Source organism: Salvia splendens, chromosome 1 (assembly GCF_004379255.2).
Source record: "Salvia splendens isolate huo1 chromosome 1, SspV2, whole genome shotgun sequence".
NCBI classification, from domain to species: Eukaryota; Viridiplantae; Streptophyta; class Magnoliopsida; order Lamiales; family Lamiaceae; genus Salvia; species Salvia splendens.
The window spans coordinates 1658435-1677352 of record NC_056032.1 but is presented as its reverse complement, the minus strand read 5'-3'; the positions used below and the strand labels follow the sequence as shown (position 1 = coordinate 1677352).

General features: G+C 36.6%; 3 protein-coding genes and 1 pseudogene across 3 annotated transcripts; 2 read left to right on the top strand and 2 right to left on the bottom strand.

Moving 5' to 3' along the window:
• Positions 1 to 2207: 2207 nt before the first annotated feature.
• LOC121757430 lies at positions 2208 to 2771 on the bottom strand. The gene has a single exon (XM_042152980.1). It carries the CDS (start codon positions 2769 to 2771, stop codon positions 2208 to 2210), a length of 564 nt encoding a protein of 187 aa, XP_042008914.1.
• A 3985-nt stretch (positions 2772 to 6756) lies between these two features.
• LOC121807321 (pentatricopeptide repeat-containing protein At1g19720-like) lies at positions 6757 to 9669 on the top strand. Its single transcript, XM_042207547.1, has one exon. It carries the CDS (start codon positions 6844 to 6846, stop codon positions 9454 to 9456), a length of 2613 nt encoding a protein of 870 aa, XP_042063481.1. The 5' UTR covers positions 6757 to 6843; the 3' UTR covers positions 9457 to 9669.
• Positions 9670 to 10303: 634 nt separating this feature from the next.
• LOC121793501 (probable methyltransferase At1g29790) lies at positions 10304 to 12027 on the top strand. Its single transcript, XM_042191519.1, has one exon. It carries the CDS (start codon positions 10413 to 10415, stop codon positions 11658 to 11660), a length of 1248 nt encoding a protein of 415 aa, XP_042047453.1. The 5' UTR covers positions 10304 to 10412; the 3' UTR covers positions 11661 to 12027.
• A 584-nt stretch (positions 12028 to 12611) lies between these two features.
• LOC121757422 lies at positions 12612 to 13774 on the bottom strand (annotated as a pseudogene).
• Positions 13775 to 18918: the final 5144 nt, after the last annotated feature.

Here is an 18918-nt window from a genome sequence, read left to right as displayed (position 1 = left end):
ACTAAAAAAATATAAACTGACGTTCCGTTTTTTCTTCGCGGAAATCATGAGATCATTACTCAAAAATATAAACTGACGTTCCGTTTTTACTCATGGCATAACCATACTAAAAACGCCTTTACAATTCAAGCACGACAAAAAAAATTACCCAAAAATATACATATCTTTGGGTCATACTAATTTATGTTATATGTCATAATAAAAAATATGGTAAAATAGGGTCAAAATATAATTACATTCAAGTCATAACACATGGATTATATGGCATAAACATACTAAAAACGCCTTTACAATTCAAGCACGACAAAAAAAAATTACCCAAAAATATAGACATATCTTTGGGTCATACTAATTAATGTTATGTGTCATAATAAAAAAATATGGTAAAATAGGGTCAAAATATAATTACATTCAAGTCATAACACAGGGATTATATGGCATAACCATACTAAAAACGCGTTTACAATTCAAGCACGACAAAAAAAATTACCCAAAAATATAGACATATCTTTGGGTCATACTAATTAATGTTATATGTCATAATAAAAAACATGGTAAAATAGGGTCAAAATATAATTACATTCAAGTCATAACACAGGGATTATATGGCATAACCATACTAAAAACGCCTTTACAATTCAAGCACGATAAAAAAAATTACCCAAAAATATAGACATATCTTTGGGTCATACTAATTAATGTTATGTGTCATAATAAAAAAAACATGGTAAAATAGGGTCAAAATATAATTACATTCAAGTCATAACACAGGGATTATGTTTTATACAACAAAAATTTAATTTATTCTAATATGTCATAATAGATGAAAATATAGGTCATGATCATATAAAAGGAACATTAGATGACGGAGCAAAATTATAGGAAATACTATAACTAACGACATAATGCAATTTACATAATTAACCTTTTAAGATTATAAGTAATTAAAATATTAATATCTACCCAATAAATCTAGCCGTTAATTAATGTAATCTTAAGATTAGATTGGCTAATCCAATGGACAGAAAACCGTATGCATTTCTTGGTTTAAGCCAATACTTGTTTTGATCAAATACCTAGGGTCTTAATCTATCAAAATACGCCCTTAAGTACAAAAATACAGACCAAATCTGGAACGGAGGATCTGATTATGAACGGCCACGATTTAGTCTTGTCAACTATTTTGTTAGGTCATAATAATAACGAATTGAGGCATAAAAGGGTAATATGAGAACTAAAAAAATATAAACTGACGTTCCGTTTTTACTCATGGCATAACCATACTAAAAACGCCTTTACAATTCAAGCACGACAAAAAAAAATTACCCAAAAATATAGACATATCTTTGGGTCATACTAATTTATGTTATGTGTCATAGTAAAAAATATGGTAAAATAGGGTCAAAATATAATTACATTCAAGTCATAACACATGGATTATATGGCATAATCATACTAAAAACGCCTTTACAATTCAAGCACGACAAAAAAAAATTACCCAAAAATATAGACATATCTTTGGGTCATACTAATTAATGTTATGTGTCATAATAAAAAATATGGTAAATAGGGTCAAAATATAATTACATTCAAGTCATAACACATGGATTATATAGCATAACCATACTAAAAACGCCTTTACAATTCAAGCACGACAAAAAAAATTACCCAAAAATATGGACATATCTTTGGGTCATACTAATTAATGTTATGTGTCATAATAAAAAACATAGTAAAATAGGGTCAAAATATAATTACATTCAAGTCATAACAGGGATTATGTTTTATACCACAAAAATTTAATTTATTCTAATATGTCATAATAAATGAAAATATAGGTCATGATCATATAAAAGGAACATTAGATGACGGAGCAAAATTATAGGAAATACTATAACTAACGACATAATGCAATTTACATAATTAACCTTTTAAGATTATAAGTAATTAAAATATTAATATCTACCCAATAAATCTAGCCGTTAATTAATGTAATCTTAAGATTAGATTGGCAAAATCTAGCCGTTAATTAATGCACACACTCTCATTTGCACATTTAAAAACGCATCATAAAGAAAAACCCCCGAGTCAAACTGCGTTGATTTCAGTAAAAAAACAACAAAAACATTACACTACTTTTTCCTATGGTCGGGATTTCGAACATAAGACTATTAGTAGTGAACGTAAACGAAATTGTTACGATTCCGCTAAGCCTCAGGCATGACCTCCTCCTCCTCCTCTTCCACGACCACGAGCGCAAGAAAAGCCGTAACCGCGTAAACCAAGAGACCGCACCCCACCAAGACCACGAGCACCACCACCGAGGTAACCGGCTTCCCGCCACAAGACAACGACCCCAATTTAACCCTAATAAAATCGACAATCGACAGCATCAAGAACACGCACCCGACTACCGACCCAGCCGCGGCGGCGGTGAGGCAGTACTTGAGGTGGCGGACGTTCATCCTGGCCTGGCTGGGATCCTTCATGTTGTTGCGGAGATTGATCTGAAGCTTGAGGGACTGCGCGAGGAGGGATGAGAAGAGGAAGCAGCTGAAGGAGAGGACTTCGTAGACGATGAGCTGCCTCACCGTCTCCGGCTTCGCCGTGCACACGGCGACAAGCACCGTTGTGGCTTTCTCGGGCGCGGTCATGGAGAGACCGATGAACATGGTGATGGTGAAGAGGGAGTTCATCGTTACTATGCCGTCGAGGGCGGTCACGTGGATGCTCGTCTGCTTCGCCGCCGCAGCTCTCTTCTCCTCTGCCATTTTTTTTATTATTGGAGTGAGATCAAATTTTATGGTTGGTTGTATGATGTGTATTTGTTAAGTGTATTTTTGAATGTGTATTGAGTGTGGGACAATGGATGCATATATATATATATATATATATATATATATATATATATAGGGTTTTGATCTATGCAAAACTAGATTTAAATACAGAAACGCAGAACAATATCATAATTAGGGCACTTTTAGGTCATAATTAGGTAATTTTTAGGTCATGCTAACAAAGCATGACCTAAAACGATCTTAGCATGACATTAAACCCAAATATTATAATATGACCTAAAATTGTTTAATTATGACCTTCCGTGTTTTTGGTTAATTATTGACCATTAGATCATCTAATCCTAGGGCCAAGATTTGGTCTGCATTTCTGGATTTAAACACATACTTATTTTGATCATCTCCCTATATATATATATATATATATATATATATAGGGTCATGATCTATGGAAAACACTCCTTAACCAAATAACTAGAGAACAAATCATAGCCACAAGATCAAGAAAATCAAGGGCTAGTATCAAAACATGTAATTTTCTAATTTAAGGAGAAATTAGTTCCCTCAATCATAAATTTACTCCATAATAACAAGGCGGGGGTATTATGGTAATTTTGTAAAAGCTTATCTTTTTGCTGACTTCCTTCGGCTTCAAAACCTTGTCTTCTCTCTGGTTTCCAAGGTCATTGATGCGAAATTGAAGCGAAAATCAAATGGAAAGCATGCCTCTGTATTGGAGGAGGCGAAATTGCGATTCAGAGGTGTCGGCATTAAGGAAATTGGTGAAGATGGAGCGGCGGAAAGCGGATGTGGCTCTCGCGGAGATGGAGCGAGAGAGAGGGCAGCCTCTGCCACGGCGGCGGAGAAGCGATGGCGATGATTCAGCGGCTGCAGCGCGAGAAGAACTCGATCGAGACAGCAGCCAATCAGTAGTGAAAAAGTTAACAACACTGAAGAGCGATGCGTAGCTTTCTTTAGAAGATCAATGTTATTGTGAATCTTATCGTATTGTGATAGTTGTTTAAATCATGTTTTGAATATTTGTGTATGCTCACATCATATATTTGTATGTCATTTTTCAGGAAAATAAGAGAGCAGAAGGGGTCAGAATGTTGATTTGTTGTTAGATTTTGTTGAGGATTATGAAACCATAATATTGAATTAAGGTTGTAACAAAAAACCGTTGTCACCATTCAAAATTGAAGCAAGAGTGATGTGTTTTGTAAACAAGAGTGAAGTAAAATCATGCTAAGAGTGATGTGTTTTGTAAACAAGAGTGAAGTAAAATCACAATAAGAGTGATGTGTTTTGTAAACAAGAGTGAAGTAAAGTCATGCTACGAGTGATGTGTTTTGTGAATAAGAGTGAAGTAAAATCTGAGTAAGAGTGATGTGTTTTGTAAACAAGAGTGAAGTAAAATCTGAGTAAGAGTGATGTGTTTTGTGAATAAGAGTGAAGTAAAATCTGAGTAAGAGTGATGTGTTTTGTAAACAAGAGTGAAGTAAAATCTGAGTAAGAGTGATGTGTTTTGTGAACAAGAGTGAAGTAAAATCTGAGTAAGAGTGATGTGTTTTGTGAACAAGAGTGAAGTAAAATCTGAGTAAGAGTGATGTGTTTTGTGAACAAGAGTGAAGTAAAATCTGAGTAAGAGTGAAGTAAAACCTGAGTAAGAGTGATGTGTTTTATGAACAAGAGTGAAGTAAAACCTGAGTAAGAGTGATGTGTTTTGTGAACAAGAGTGAAGTAAAACCTGAGTAAGAGTGATGTGTTTTGTGAACAAGAGTGAAGTAAAATCTGAGTAAGAGTGATGTGTTTCGTGAACAAGAGTGAAGTAAAATCTGAGTAAGAGTGATGTGTTTTGTGAACAAGAGTGAAGTAAAATCTGAGTAGATTTCTCTTCAACAGGTCCGAAAAGAAAAACTTGGGGACAGAATCACCGCCCTACAGCAGTTGGTTTCACCTTTCGGAAATGTCAATTTTTAAATAAATTTGATTCTTTTATACAAAAAAAATCAGTTCATGAATACTAAATAAGCTTTGTGATAAATTGCATTTTCAGACTGACACTGCATCCGTGCTCCACGAAGCTATCGAGTACATCAAGTTTCTCCATGATCAAGTCAATGTATGTTTCACTAGTGATTCAATTTTAAGTTCATAAGAAAATTATCAGAATTAATTATGAATCCGTGATTTAATTTTAGTCATTAAGCACGCCATACTTGAAATATGGATCTCCATCGATGCAGGTACGACTAATTAATTCGATTATGTTGTGTAAAATAATTAGTTAGTGCCAAACTTTTTTGTCATATCATGGTTTGGTGTTATTGAACAATGTAGTCCATATTTGAACGCAGGCAGGAGAGAAAGCCAAGGATGAAGAAGGGGTAACAAAGGTCCTCAAAACTCAAGGGCTGTGCCTCGTCATAATATCAATGAATGAGTGCGGCGTTGATATGGTGGAGGCGGATGATGAGCTCGGCGGCGGAGCCTACATCGTCGCCGCCTTCATCGGTGAAGAACAGCGAGTCGCCGGAGGAGAAGGCCGAGAAAGGTGGCGCTGTGGTTTCGAGCTATTGGGGAATTTCGAGACTTAAGATTACGAGGGAGATTTGGAAGGAGATTTGAAAATCTGGAAGGAAATCTGGAAGGAAATGAAACGTGATTTTGAATTTCATAATGTATTTTCCAAAAATACCCTTGGCCTATTTTGTATTATTAAAATAAATAATATTTGTTCCATTAAGATGTGTGGCTGAGATTTGTTCTCTAGTTATACACTTAAGATTAGTTATATCTTGATCACTCCCCTATATATATATATACACTTGGCCGGAAGCATAAATTCGTTTTGCGAGTGGGTACGTACGTATTCTAAATTTTAATTTTGAAAATTCGAGACAATAATTCTACTAGTTTTCGTTGCAATGGTATAACGTTTGCACAATAATACTGATTAAACAAAATATCAAAAATTCGATGATGTCATATGAATAACAAAATAATTAGTTCGGTTAGGGCTTGAGCCCCTCGTTGCTTCTATGTGCGTATACAAGTGGCATTCCCAGGTAGATTTGTAATTTTCTAGGATCACTTAGTAATTTTATGTTAAATTAGTAAAATATTAATTAGGTTAAATTTTAGAATTAGTAAATCTTTTTGTCAAAGCTTTAATTTTATAGCTAATTAATCATTTCTCTATTTTTGTTATTTCCTTTTATTTCTGTTGTATATTTGCGTGATTTGTTGATTTTATGTGAATGAATTTTTTCGATCTCAACATAGAAATGTTGGTGGGAGTGAATTTAGTGTGAAATGTCTTTAAACAACGAACGTGAAATGTTTGGCTCCGCCATTATATAATGATTATTTAGGGTTACCGTACTTAACATTTGGAATTTGTCAACTTTTCCTATTTGGGGCTTCAAAGAAAAGTTGCAAGTTGAACTCTAGTTTTTGGCACTATATTAAACATATTATATTATATTATTAGTTGCACATTTCATATAGATTAGGTACAGGTTTAGGTTCATTGCATAATTCTTACATGTTGAATGATACTAGTATATATATTACAAAACTTGAGTTGTTGTAGGTCAAAGTGGATTTCAACTTTCAAATTATAAGGGCATAATTTCCTTTCAAACTTCTATGTTAAATATATTTATGAAGTTTCCTATAGAAGAGTATAATGAGCATGTTGCATTAGTTAAGAAATTAATGTGTAATGTGTCTTTTGGAAAATAATTCTCTTTTTTATTAAACCATCTATATCCCGAAAACCTCACGTGAACTATACTTATTTCAGTAATTTCTCGATCAAAAAGCATATTTTATCAACTTATAAAAGATATATAGATATTTTATAAATTTAAACATAATTAGTATATGAATTTGTGATAGATATATAAAATAAAATAAAAAAAAATAAAATAGTTGAAGGATAACACCTGGTGTTGTGGCTCAAAATCTTCTTCCAATATCAGACCACAAATTTTGGAGAAAAACTGGCGAAACAGAGTCATTGGATTGCCCTATCCACCCTATGGAAAGCTTAATTCTTCCCTGCAAAACCATTACTCCCTCAAAAATAGCAGAAATCCCACCAAAACCTGAAATTCAATCGAGGAACACTTCGCCTAAGCTCATAAACGACGCCTACTTAAAGCGGCTATGCAAACTCGGCCGCTTGAGCGAGGCCATCTCCGCCTTGGACTCCTGCAGCTCCACGGTAAAACACAGCACCCTCTCCCACCTGATTGAGTCATGCGTCGGCTCCAATTCACTCGATTTATGCCACAAGATCCACTCCCGCGCCAAGAAATGGATGCACGAACCCGACCCCTTCCTCGAGACCAAATTAGTCGGTATGTTCGCGAAATGCGGCTCCTTGGATGGCGCATTCAAGGTGTTCGACGAAATGCGCGAGAGGAATTTGTACGCTTGGTCGGCTCTGATTGGCGCTTTCTCGAGGGAGAAGAAGTGGGGCGATGTCGTGGCACTGTTTTATTGGATGATGGCGGATGGTGACGTGGTTCCTGATGATTACATGTTGCCCAAGATTTTGCAGGCTTGTGGGAACTGTGGGGATGTGGAGACTGGGGAGTTGATTCATGGGATGGTGATCAAGCGAGGATTGAGTGGCGACCTTCGCGTGAACAACTCGATTCTCTCTGTTTATGCGAAATGTGGGCGTTTGAGCTCTGCGGAGAAGTTTTTTCATGGGATGGTGGGGAGGGACAGGGTATCTTGGAATACGCTGATTACGGGTTACTGTCATGCTGGGAATGTAGCTGAGGCGCGGAGATTGTTCGAGTCTATGCAGGAGAAAGGTCTAGAGCCGGATGTTATCACTTGGAATGTGTTGATCTCGAGCTATAGTCAGTTGGGGAAGTGTGATGTTGCAAGGAAGTTGATGACGGAGATGGAGATTCGTGGAGTGAGACCTGATGTGTGTACATGGACTAGTGCAATTTTGGGTTTCGCACAAAATAATCAGAGGTTTGAGGCATTGAGCTTGTTCCGGGAGATGTTCCTTGCTGGGGTTGAACCAAATGGTATAACGCTTATGAGCGCTATCTTGTCTTGTTCCCTCGAGAAGGATATTACGAAAGGGAGGGAAGTTCATCTGGTTGCCATAAAGCTTGGCTATGGTGAAGATGTGCTTGTGGGGAATTCACTTGTTGATATGTATTCCAAGTGTGGGAAGCTTGATGCTGCAAGACAGGTTTTTGATATGATCTCGGAGAAAGATGTCTATACTTGGAACTCGATGATTGCAGGCTATTGCCAAGCTGGATATTGTGGGATTGCAGATGACCTCTTTAAACATATGCAGGAGTCAGGTGTCTTGCCAAATGTGGTCACATGGAATGTAATGATCTCGGGGTACATTCAAAATGGAGACGAGGATCAGGCTACGGATCTTTTCTACATGATGGAGACGAATGGGGGTGTCAAGCGAGACACTGCCTCGTGGAATGCTCTCATTGCAGGGTTCTTGCATCATGGGCAGAAGGATAAAGCATTGAGGGTCTTCAGAAAAATGCAATTCTATGGTGTCAAACCGAATGCAATCACAGTCTTGAGCATCTTACCTGCGTGTGCAGATTTGATCGCTATGAGGAAGCTGAAAGAGATCCACTGCTGTGTCCTTCGCAGCAATTTGGAGTTAGAGGTTTCAGTTGCGAATTCTCTGATCGACACATATGCAAAGTGCGGGAGCATAGCGTACTCAAAATCCATTTTTGATGCAATGCCATCCATGGATATCATCACTTGGAACACATTAGCAACTAGCTATGTGTTACATGGATTTTCAAGCAAGGCGATTGAGCTTTTCGAACGGATGAGGAAACTAGGGTATAAACCAAACAAAAGCACATTTGCTAGTATAATCTCTGCCTATGGTCTAGCTAAGAATGTCGATGAAGGTAAGCGTGTTTTCTCCCTGATGATCGAAGAATACCATATCTTACCAACTGTAGACCATTATGTTGCAATGGTGAATTTGTACGGTCGTTCAGGGAAGCTTGATGAAGCATTTGAGTTCATCAGAGATCTACCCATAGATCTCGGCGTCTCTATCTGGTCTGCTGTGCTAACCGCTTGTCGTAGGCAGGGGAACATTAGGTTGGCAATCGAAGCAGGGGAAAGGCTGCTTGAACTCGAACCAGATAATGCTTCCACACAAAGGATGGTTTTACAGCTACGCGGCTTGTCATATAAGTCTTCAAAGATGAAACGGCCCCAAGCAAGAAAACTCCCTGCTGGACCTATCGGGTGTAGTTGGATCGAAGGGGAAAATGCAGTGCATGCTTTTGTCAGCGGTGACTTCTCCCAGCTTGACGGTACATGTCTGCGTTCTTGGATAGAAAGCATCGAAGCGAACACGAAGGAATCAAAGCATCAAGAAATGGTTAGCATCCAAGAGGAGGAGAACAGAGGAATCCATAGTGAAAAGCTAGCTTTAGCTTATGCTGTCATCAAATGTGGTCAGCAAAGTATTAGGGTGGTGAAGAATCTGAGAATGTGTGATGACTGCCACAGGTTTGCTAAGTTGGTTTCGAGTAAATATGGGTGTGAAATATATGTATATGATTCCATATGCTTACACCATTTCAAGAAGGGGGTGTGTTCTTGTGGTGACTATTGGTAGGAATGGCAACAGCATTGATCCATTTTGTAGAAAGTGTAGACACCATTTTTGTAGGGGAGCTAAGTGCTGTCTTTGCTCATGGAAATAATGAGATAGGAAACCACAAAGTGATCTTTGATTGATTATTTTGTATTAGTTGTGATGTCTGCAGCTTCGGAGGCAGATTGTTCAAAAGTTTTGAAATCTATTTTGTCAAATTGTATTTATTTTCCACCAATCTATTCTGTTATATTTCAGCTCTTAATTTGCTAGTAGTATTTTGAAGTTGGACTACACTCGGTATTTCCAATTTGAGAATAAAACGTTGTCACCCCTGTGAGTAGGAGTGAGCAAAATATCCGATATCTGAAAATTTGATTCGAATTAAATCAAAAGTCAAAGTTTGATTTGGATTTTCTGGATATCGATTTGGATCAGATTTTTTGAAAAATTCAGATGTTCAAATCAGATCAATTGAATATTTTAAAATTCAAAGTAATCTGAAATATATATTTACATTATATAAGTAAAAAATGTTTTATAATATAAAATCTTTGTTTTGAACAATTGTAATGGTATTTGGGTATTAGATTTTTAGAATTTGGTATTGAATTTTGAATTTTTGATATTGAGTTTTCAGATTTTTTATATAATTTCAGATTTTGGATCAGATCGGATTTCATAGTTTGGATTTATGATTTTAAGATTAGGATTTTGGAACAATCTGGATTAGATTAGTTTTTAATAAAATTTTGGACTTTTTGCATACAAAACTGATCTGAAAAAAAGTGATTAGTAAAACCTTAACCACCGACAAGTAATACACAATTTAGGACATTAGTTAAAAATTTAAATTTAATGTTTACTTTCTTTAATCCCTTCTTCTCCACTTGCTCTCACTTCACTGAACCTGCTGCCCCTCTTTCTCTCTCTACCCCCATTCCCACCTCTCCTTCACGATTTACAGCGAAGGCAGAATGGGTTCAGTTTCTCTGAAAATTGGTGATGGGACTGCAAGATTCAAGAGGGCATCCGTTTGCTCCTCCGCAGTAAATCTCCTCATGCTTTTCTCAGTCATCACCACAAATCTATTCGCTCTCTACGCTTTCACATACCACCCCACCTCTCTCCACCATCACCACTACCCCAAGAATATCTCTCTGATCTCAGAGAAAGTGAGCCTAATTCTCAGGGAGATCGAGTCCTCGCAGAAGAAGCTGGCCCAGATGGAGAAAGATCTCTTGGGCTACGAAAGCATCGATCTTTCGAAACCCAACATCGCGAAAGAGCTCAAAGAGTTCCTCACCCGCCACCAGCTGCCGCTGGGGAAAGATTCGAGAACTGGGATCACCGAGATGGTGGCATCTGTGGGCCATTCTTGCGAGAAATCCACCGATTTGCTGTCTCAATTCATGAGTTACAAAGTCAATGGGCTCTGCCCCGACGACTGGAGCCTTGGCCAGAAGTTAATTCTTCAAGGGTGTGAGCCTTTGCCGAGGAGGAGATGCTTTGCTAAGACAATCCCTAAGGTGGGTTTGCAGCCGTTTCCTATTTCCCTTTGGAATAATGTTAGTGAGAAGTCACTTAGTTGGAGTGGTATCGGTTGCAAGAATCTTACTTGTTTGAATAGTAAGAAATTGAACAGGGATTGTGCTGGTTGTTTTGATATAACTCATGGTTATGAGACACAGAGGTATGTGAAGCCTAGAAGTAAGAATGATTTCCACATTGATGATGTGTTGGCTATGAGTAGCGGTGGGGTTAGGACAAGTTTCGATCTTGGTGGTGGTTCAGGGACTTTTGCTGCTAGAATGGCTGAGAGGAATCTGACTGTGGTGACTGCCACGTTAAACGTGGATGCCCCATTTAATGAGTTCATTGCTGCTAGGGGGCTTTTCCCCTTGTATATTAGCTTGGACTCTAGGTTCCCATTTTATGACAATGTGTTTGATTTAGTTCATGTAGCTAATGGATTAGATGTGGGGAGTCGGCCGGAGAAGCTGGAGTTTCTGATGTTTGATATTGATCGTGTGGTGAGGGCAGGGGGGCTGTTCTGGTTAGACAACTATTATTGCTCCAGTGAGGATAAGAGAAAGGCTCTCACGCGGTTGATTGAACGATTTGGTTACAAGAAGTTGAAGTGGGTTGTGGGAGAGAAGGTCAATGGTGCAGGAAACTCTGAAGTTTACTTGTCAGCTGTGCTGCAGAAACCGGTGAGGTCATAGGAGTTAGTGAATGATAATTGATTTGCAGCTTCTGCAATGTACAATCAAGCCAAATACACTATTTTACGTGCTCGTGATTTCTTGAAGATGTCAAATAAGTGAATGGAGTGGCCGGCAGTTGTGGATGCTCGCAACTGGAGAAGGTACATTTTCTGCAGTAAGTTATATAGCATTTTCCTATGCAATATTTGCATCAGTTGGATAAATAGATAGCAATTTGAAGAAATTTTATGGTTCAATTTTTGTTTGATGTAGCAAGTTGAATTTGTTGGCACTGAGTTCATAAAACTATCTGCATAAGTCTTGATCTGGAACTGGAGAAATGTCTCTCATATTAATCAGATAATATATATCCCTTTGAAGACTATTCTTATGTGTACATTTTCTGTCTTTCCTATAAATTTATGTAATTTAATTGCATTGTTAAATTCTTTCGCGGAAATCAGTTTCCCAAACAAAAACTAAGTACAGTTAGGAGCATATTCCTTTTTAAGTTTTACCGAAGTTGATTCAGATACTTGTGGTAGCTTGATATGCTACGATATTCAGAACATACGATAAGAGAATTGGATGACTGCAGAAACAGGGACATGCACGAATTGAAGAGCCGAATGAGTGATTACATAGGTAGACAACTTTGTAGTATTTTAGGTGTTTCATTATTAGAAAACATAACTGTATGATCAAAATCAGTACCAGCCTGAATTTCTATTTACTCGGCTATATCTAGATTGTCGATCTTTAGAAAACATAACTGTATGGGAAAAACAGACGATGACAGAACCCAAAGTGCATATTCTTTTGGGACGGGGGGAGTAGTATTTTAGTTGATTCTCTTATTACTTCACATAATCAACATGAGACAACTTACATGTAAATATCTCCACACAACAGAGTTCACTAGTACAGAGCAAATAATGATTTACGAGAAGTTTTAAGTTACTGCGTTCATTAATGGATGCGCATCTGAGGACGAAGCAGAGGGACTCTTGTAACCGGCTCTCCATGTGTATTCAATATCTGAAAATGAAAAACTGTCTCATCCTCAAATTCTTCTTTCACAATGGAGCAAGACATTTGGGATATCCTATAACTTTCCAATTCTGTTGAAACTTCTTTCATTGTTGGTCTCCTTTTCCCTTTCAGATTCAAACACCTTTGTGCAAGCTTCGCAAATAAAAGCACCTCTTCCATCCTACCTTGCTCTAAAACTTGAGGGTCTAAAATTTTGTCTAGGCATTTTTCTTCCATGCATGTAAGAAATCGTGTTGCTAGGCTTCTGTCATCGTCTGTTTTCCCCATACATATCGCCCTTTGCCCGGTTAGGAGCTCAACAATAACTACTCCAAAACTATAAACATCACTTTTTTCAGTGAACTGATTCGACTGAAAATACTCTGGATCTAGATATCCGAACGTCCCTTTAACCAGAGTAGTCAAATGAGTCTGATCAGCATTAACTGTCCGTGAAGTTCTGAAATCCGACACCTTGACAACATATTTTTCATCTAGAAGGATGTTACTAGACTTGATATCTCGATGATAGATAGACATAGAGGATGCATAATGTAAGTAGGCCAGTGCGCCCGCTATATCTGATGCGATCTTCAAACGCATGCTCCAAGAGATAGGGAATTCATTATTTGGATCGTGAATGAGCTCAAAAAGAGTCCCATTTGGCATGAATTCGTAAACCAGCAGAGGAACCTCAGTCTCTAAGCAACATCCCAACAATTTGACCACATTTCTGTGATTGATTTGCGACAGTATCACCACCTCATTGATAAACTGTTCAAGTTGATTCTCCTCGACCAACTTTGATTTCTTGACCGCCACAATCTTTCCGTCGGATAACATTCCTTTATAGACCGTGCCTTGCCCTCCGCGTCCGAGAATCCGACTTTCATTAAAGTAATCAGTAGCAACCTCCAGCTCTTGTGAGGGGAAAACTTTTGTTTTTCCGAGTGCACCTTCATGGTTTGCTGTTGTAGGAGAAGACCACCATTTCGCTTAAAGAACTTCTCTTTAACCATTTTTTCCTTTTTCTTTTTGAGCATCTTATACAACCCAAAGCCCATAAGGAGGACTAGTAGAAATCCTAATGCAGATCCCATACCTAAATGTAAAATTTACTCTCATCAGAACATCCTTATTGAATTTTTTGTAATAAATGATGATATGCATATAATAGATTGTAATATGTATTTTAAGGTTGTAATGTTACCTGTCAAGATTATGGTCTTGGTATTGGATTGTTTGAGCTTAATACAGCCACTTCCCTCTTTCTTTCCATCACCATAACAGAACCAGGAGCATTGGTGCAACTTGAAATTGAATTGCATGGATTTGTTTTATCATCACCACATTCATCAATATCTACTAGGCCCAATAGCATCACAAGAAAATCATCATTTTGCATTACTTATCATTATCTATATAATTCTACACGGAAAGTTGCACACTTGTTTAAGTATAAATACTCTGTAAGAGTCCATTATCTTAAATAGGCTCATATTCTAACATTATTTATTATTATTATTATTATTATTATTATTATTATTATTATTATTATTATTATAAAAAAGTCGGCTAGTAATCTTAAAATATTTTTTTCAACTTCCCTGAAGTTAAGCATTAAAAGAACTCCACCATGGATTCATTAGTTCAATATGCATGCCTTGTAGTATGTTTTAGTGTATCAAGATTGGAAAATTAAGTAATCAAGTTATATGCAAACTCATTACAATTTCAGAAATAGAACGAGTTATAAAGGCTTGTCCAAATCAAATTACACGAATAAACAATTCATAATTATAATTTCAAAAAATAGAAAGTATTGATGTGATATTATTTTATTACTACTATTTTTTTCCATTTTTCTTATTTCTCATTTTATCAACCAAAGAGGAGTGACAATGAATAGCATATAGCCATATATACTAGTATATGATAAGATTAACTCCATTTGTCCCAACCTTGGAGCATCAGTTTGTTTTTACACGGGTTTTAAGAAATTGGTTGGATAACTCGAATGTGTAATGAGCGGAAACTAATCTAGTTAAAATCTTACTCCTAATAAGTTTTGAAGCAAAAGAAAGGGGAGAGTACTAACCTTGGCATCCCTGTCCGAGGTAAGCCTCCAACATTTCCATCAAAATCAACACACCTAGAGTTGGCCTTACAACCAAAAGCATCACCTCTTGTTTTTGCAACATTGCAACTCTCTTTCCCAATCCTCCAATCCAACACCAACACAGGCAGAATGAAATCTTCCTCTATGAATGGTGCAGTTGAAGTACTAAGATATCGAAACGGGTAAGAAAGATATGAAGTTTTCTCTGCGATGAAAGCGTAGCTGCAAGGGAACAGCTTCTTACGTTGCCATTTCCCACTTAAGTCTGTCAAATTTGCTTCCAGGTAAGTTATCCCTGCATGCCATGGCGAGTGAGCATCGTTTTTTTTATCCGATTAATTTATTGTTTAAAACTATTTCCCAAAACATGACCTTTTTTCAAACATTTGTATTTATGTTTTAACCCTGGTTCATCCAAATCATCTATAAATACCCTCATTCGTCTTTAATTTTTAGGATTTAAATTATGCAATTTTAAATTGGGATATTGACATCTAATATCATGGAACTTTAAAGAAGTTGGGTTTTTCCCACGAACTTTGAAATTGACAAATAATATCACGAACTTTACTCTGAGTTTGTTATTTCTCACCAATGAAAAAATTCCAACTATATTAATAGATTGAATAACAATTTTGGAGGGTGTGCTTCAAGAAAAACTATTCTCAAAGATTGAAAAACTTGAAGCTCTCAAAAAATTGTATCATGATATTATTTGCCGGAATTTTTTCATTGGTAGGAAATAACAAACTCGGGTAAAGTTCGTGATATTATTTGCCAATTTCAAAGTTCATGGGAAAACCCAACTTTTTGAAAGTTCTATGATATTAGGTATCTATATCCCTTCTAAATTATGTAAGTTTTAATTTTTTTAGGATTTGTAATGTCATTTTCAAAAATTTTAATGAAGATTTATTATTAATGAAATGTTAAGAGTAATTGTAGTTTTTATATTGAATAAGTAGAATAGTGAAATCCATAAAAAAGTTAAGAACGTGCTCTTGGGGAAGAGTATTGTAATGTGTGTTGTGTCTTAATTAGTTAAGAGCATAAAATAAAATATGGATAAAAGTGAGGCCATATCCACATGAATAGTGAAAAGCATGCTCGTGCTGTTACGAGAACATGTACTTAATAGTCGATTATGTTAGTGAGACATCCACATATATGAAATGCACTGGATATTTTTTAATCTCAGTGGAGCGGGTGCACCGTGCACAAGGCGGCGCAGCTGCCGCCTACAAAGCTCCTTGTGTTTTTGGATTTTCCGTATGCTACCGCCATGTCGTCGCAGCCGAGGGCGGTGAGCACGTTCTGCGTCGACAGTGTGAACTGAGTTGCAGACAAATCAATGATCAAGCTTCGGCTCTCTGACAAATTGTAGCAGGCGAAAGCTAATTTGGGGTACAAAACCCTAATTTGGGTTAGGTTAAGGTCGTAGATTTCAGCGTTGAGAGCGGAGAGGTACGCTTTGGGAGGATTCGTGGAGACATTGCAACTGATCTCGAACGATGGATCCATGTAGCAATTTGAGCCAATTCCGAATGGAAATGGAATCGATAAATTCCCACATTGATCCAAGCATCCAGGTTTAGCAACTGGTATGGAATATGCTGATGGATGATGAAGAAGAAAGAAGGTTAATTTTAGGGTGAACCTATCCTAATTATACATTCTTATTGTGATTAATGACTATAATTTGGAACAATTGAATTTTTTTGTGAAGAATCATGAAGTTTGGATTTATTCAACAATATCGGAAAAAAATGAAGTTTGAATCACTTCTGTATAGGTATAATTTTGATGCTTTTCATTTTCCATCTTATTTACCAACGATGGCGCCTACGTATGATTTTCCGACTGCCGTATCAAATAAAATTTCACCAAAAAACCATTGTGGGACAACTGAAAATAAATCCAAAATTCATGTTTTTCCGATAATTTGAATGAGTATAATCATGGTATGTAATAGTATACCTTGGCATCCTCCGGGGAGGTAGGCATTGCCCTTGTATCCTTGAAAGCAGCTGCAAGAGTATCCATCAACTTCATACATATCACCACAAATACTCCTATCTTACATGCATGCATAACTAGGATCATTGGGTATCTGCTGACTGCAATTCTTATTCCCAATCCGCCAATCCAGACGCACCACCGGTGCCATTGTCGTCTCCATACACTCATCGGAGAATGACTTTGAGTTATTCTCTAGAAACTCCAAGTTATACGAAAATACCGATTGATTTCTACTTCCTAATCTCATCTCCTGGATAAAGGCGTAGCTGCATGGGGAAAACCCTACCTCGTACCAATGCTCCACTTAGGTCAGTTAATTGTGCTCTTAGGAAACTGCTGCCTGCAAGAAAAAGTTCATTTAGTCTATAAATCTCGTATCATGTGTAAAAGTTACACGGCCGATGTAGAACAAGTTTTTCTACACTAGAGTCAGTAATTTCCATTTGTATGTTTTAATTAATTCACTTATATATTTATCTCGTTTATCAATTTGGGTAAAGTTGTATCTAATGTAATATTTGAAAAAATCAACTAGGGCAACAACACACGTGAATTTTATCATTTTTCTTAAAGTGTCACTTTGTAGATAACTCACCTATGTCATCAATTTTAAAACACGTGTGTGCTTCAAATCAACTACAGCATATTACAAATACGAAATCAAAATTTTGGTCATGGAAAAATTAGAAAATTGTAAAAATCCATGCTTTGTAGATTGATTTTAAAACGAACAAAATTGTATGGTTTTTCAGACAATTTGCCCAAATATAAAATTAACGATTACCTCCGGTAACGGGAGCACGGCAACAGCCATTACCGAGCACCGACCAAAACCCGTTATCCGGGCAATACCCAACGCCGCCGGTGTGATTCCTCTCGCCGCAAAGCGAGGCGCAGCTGCTCCCCACCAAGCTCCCATTCGCCGCAAAGTGATGTACGCTTTTGGAGGATCCGTGGAAGTGGAAGTTATGCAGCTAATGTTGAAAGACGGGTCGAGGGAGCAATCCGACCCGATTCCGAATGGATATGGGATGGGTAACTTCCCACACCGGTTCGGACATCCGGGTCTGGCGACTAGGCCGGTCGAAATGGATGACGGAAGAAGAAGGAAAATCGAGATGATCATGGAGATTGAAAATAGTTGGAAAGCCATAATTGGGAAAATTGAATTATGGAAGTAGAATAAGGAAATATGTATGTATATATAGAAAGTAAGAATTATTTAAAGAATATGTTTTTTTAAATCAATAGCAAAATGATGAAAGAAAATTATTTAAAGAATATGTTGTCATAAGTAACGTGTTAACAATGATTTGGAATTCGATAATATACGAAGTTTTTTTTTTTATCAAAAATAGTAAAAATTCAATGAGATATTTGATTAGTATTTACATTGAATTTTTACAATTCAATACAAGAAGCGCATTCATCAGTAAGATAAAAAAAAAAGAAGATTTTTACGATACTAAATTCTTAGGTTAACAGATATCGGTTCAAACTTGCAGTTATATACATACTCTTTAATCTTATGTCCCTTATAAAAATGCTTATTATGTCATTTTAGCATGTCCATAAATTATTCAACTTTTAAAATTAAAATATTTTACATTTAGTCATCATCATCATGAGTTTATTTATACAAAAATAAGCATGATTCACACATATTCCAACATTTACAATTAAGTGGAGTACAATATATCTACAACAATTGAATCTAACATTTACTATTATATGGAGTATTATATATACGTGGTGAAAACTATGATCAAACTGCCAAAGGGAGAATAAATTTCAAATATACTTTGATATAAGCCGAGAATGATTTTATATTCAAAATTGTGACGAAATCTACCTATTTTTTGCTTGTAATTCTTATTCTTCATGTCCAATAATTTTATACTAGCTTATTGGTTTCTTAAAAAGTCATCCACATTTCTTGAATAGTATAATGACACTTGCACTTAATTTGGTGCCTAGTAAAGAAAAAACAAATTGATTAGAATGAAATAAATATTACTCCAATATACTAATATGAATGCGTGACCACTCATCATTTCCCTCGTAGTATTGTAGAATTTTTAATACAACTAGTAAACGATTATACTA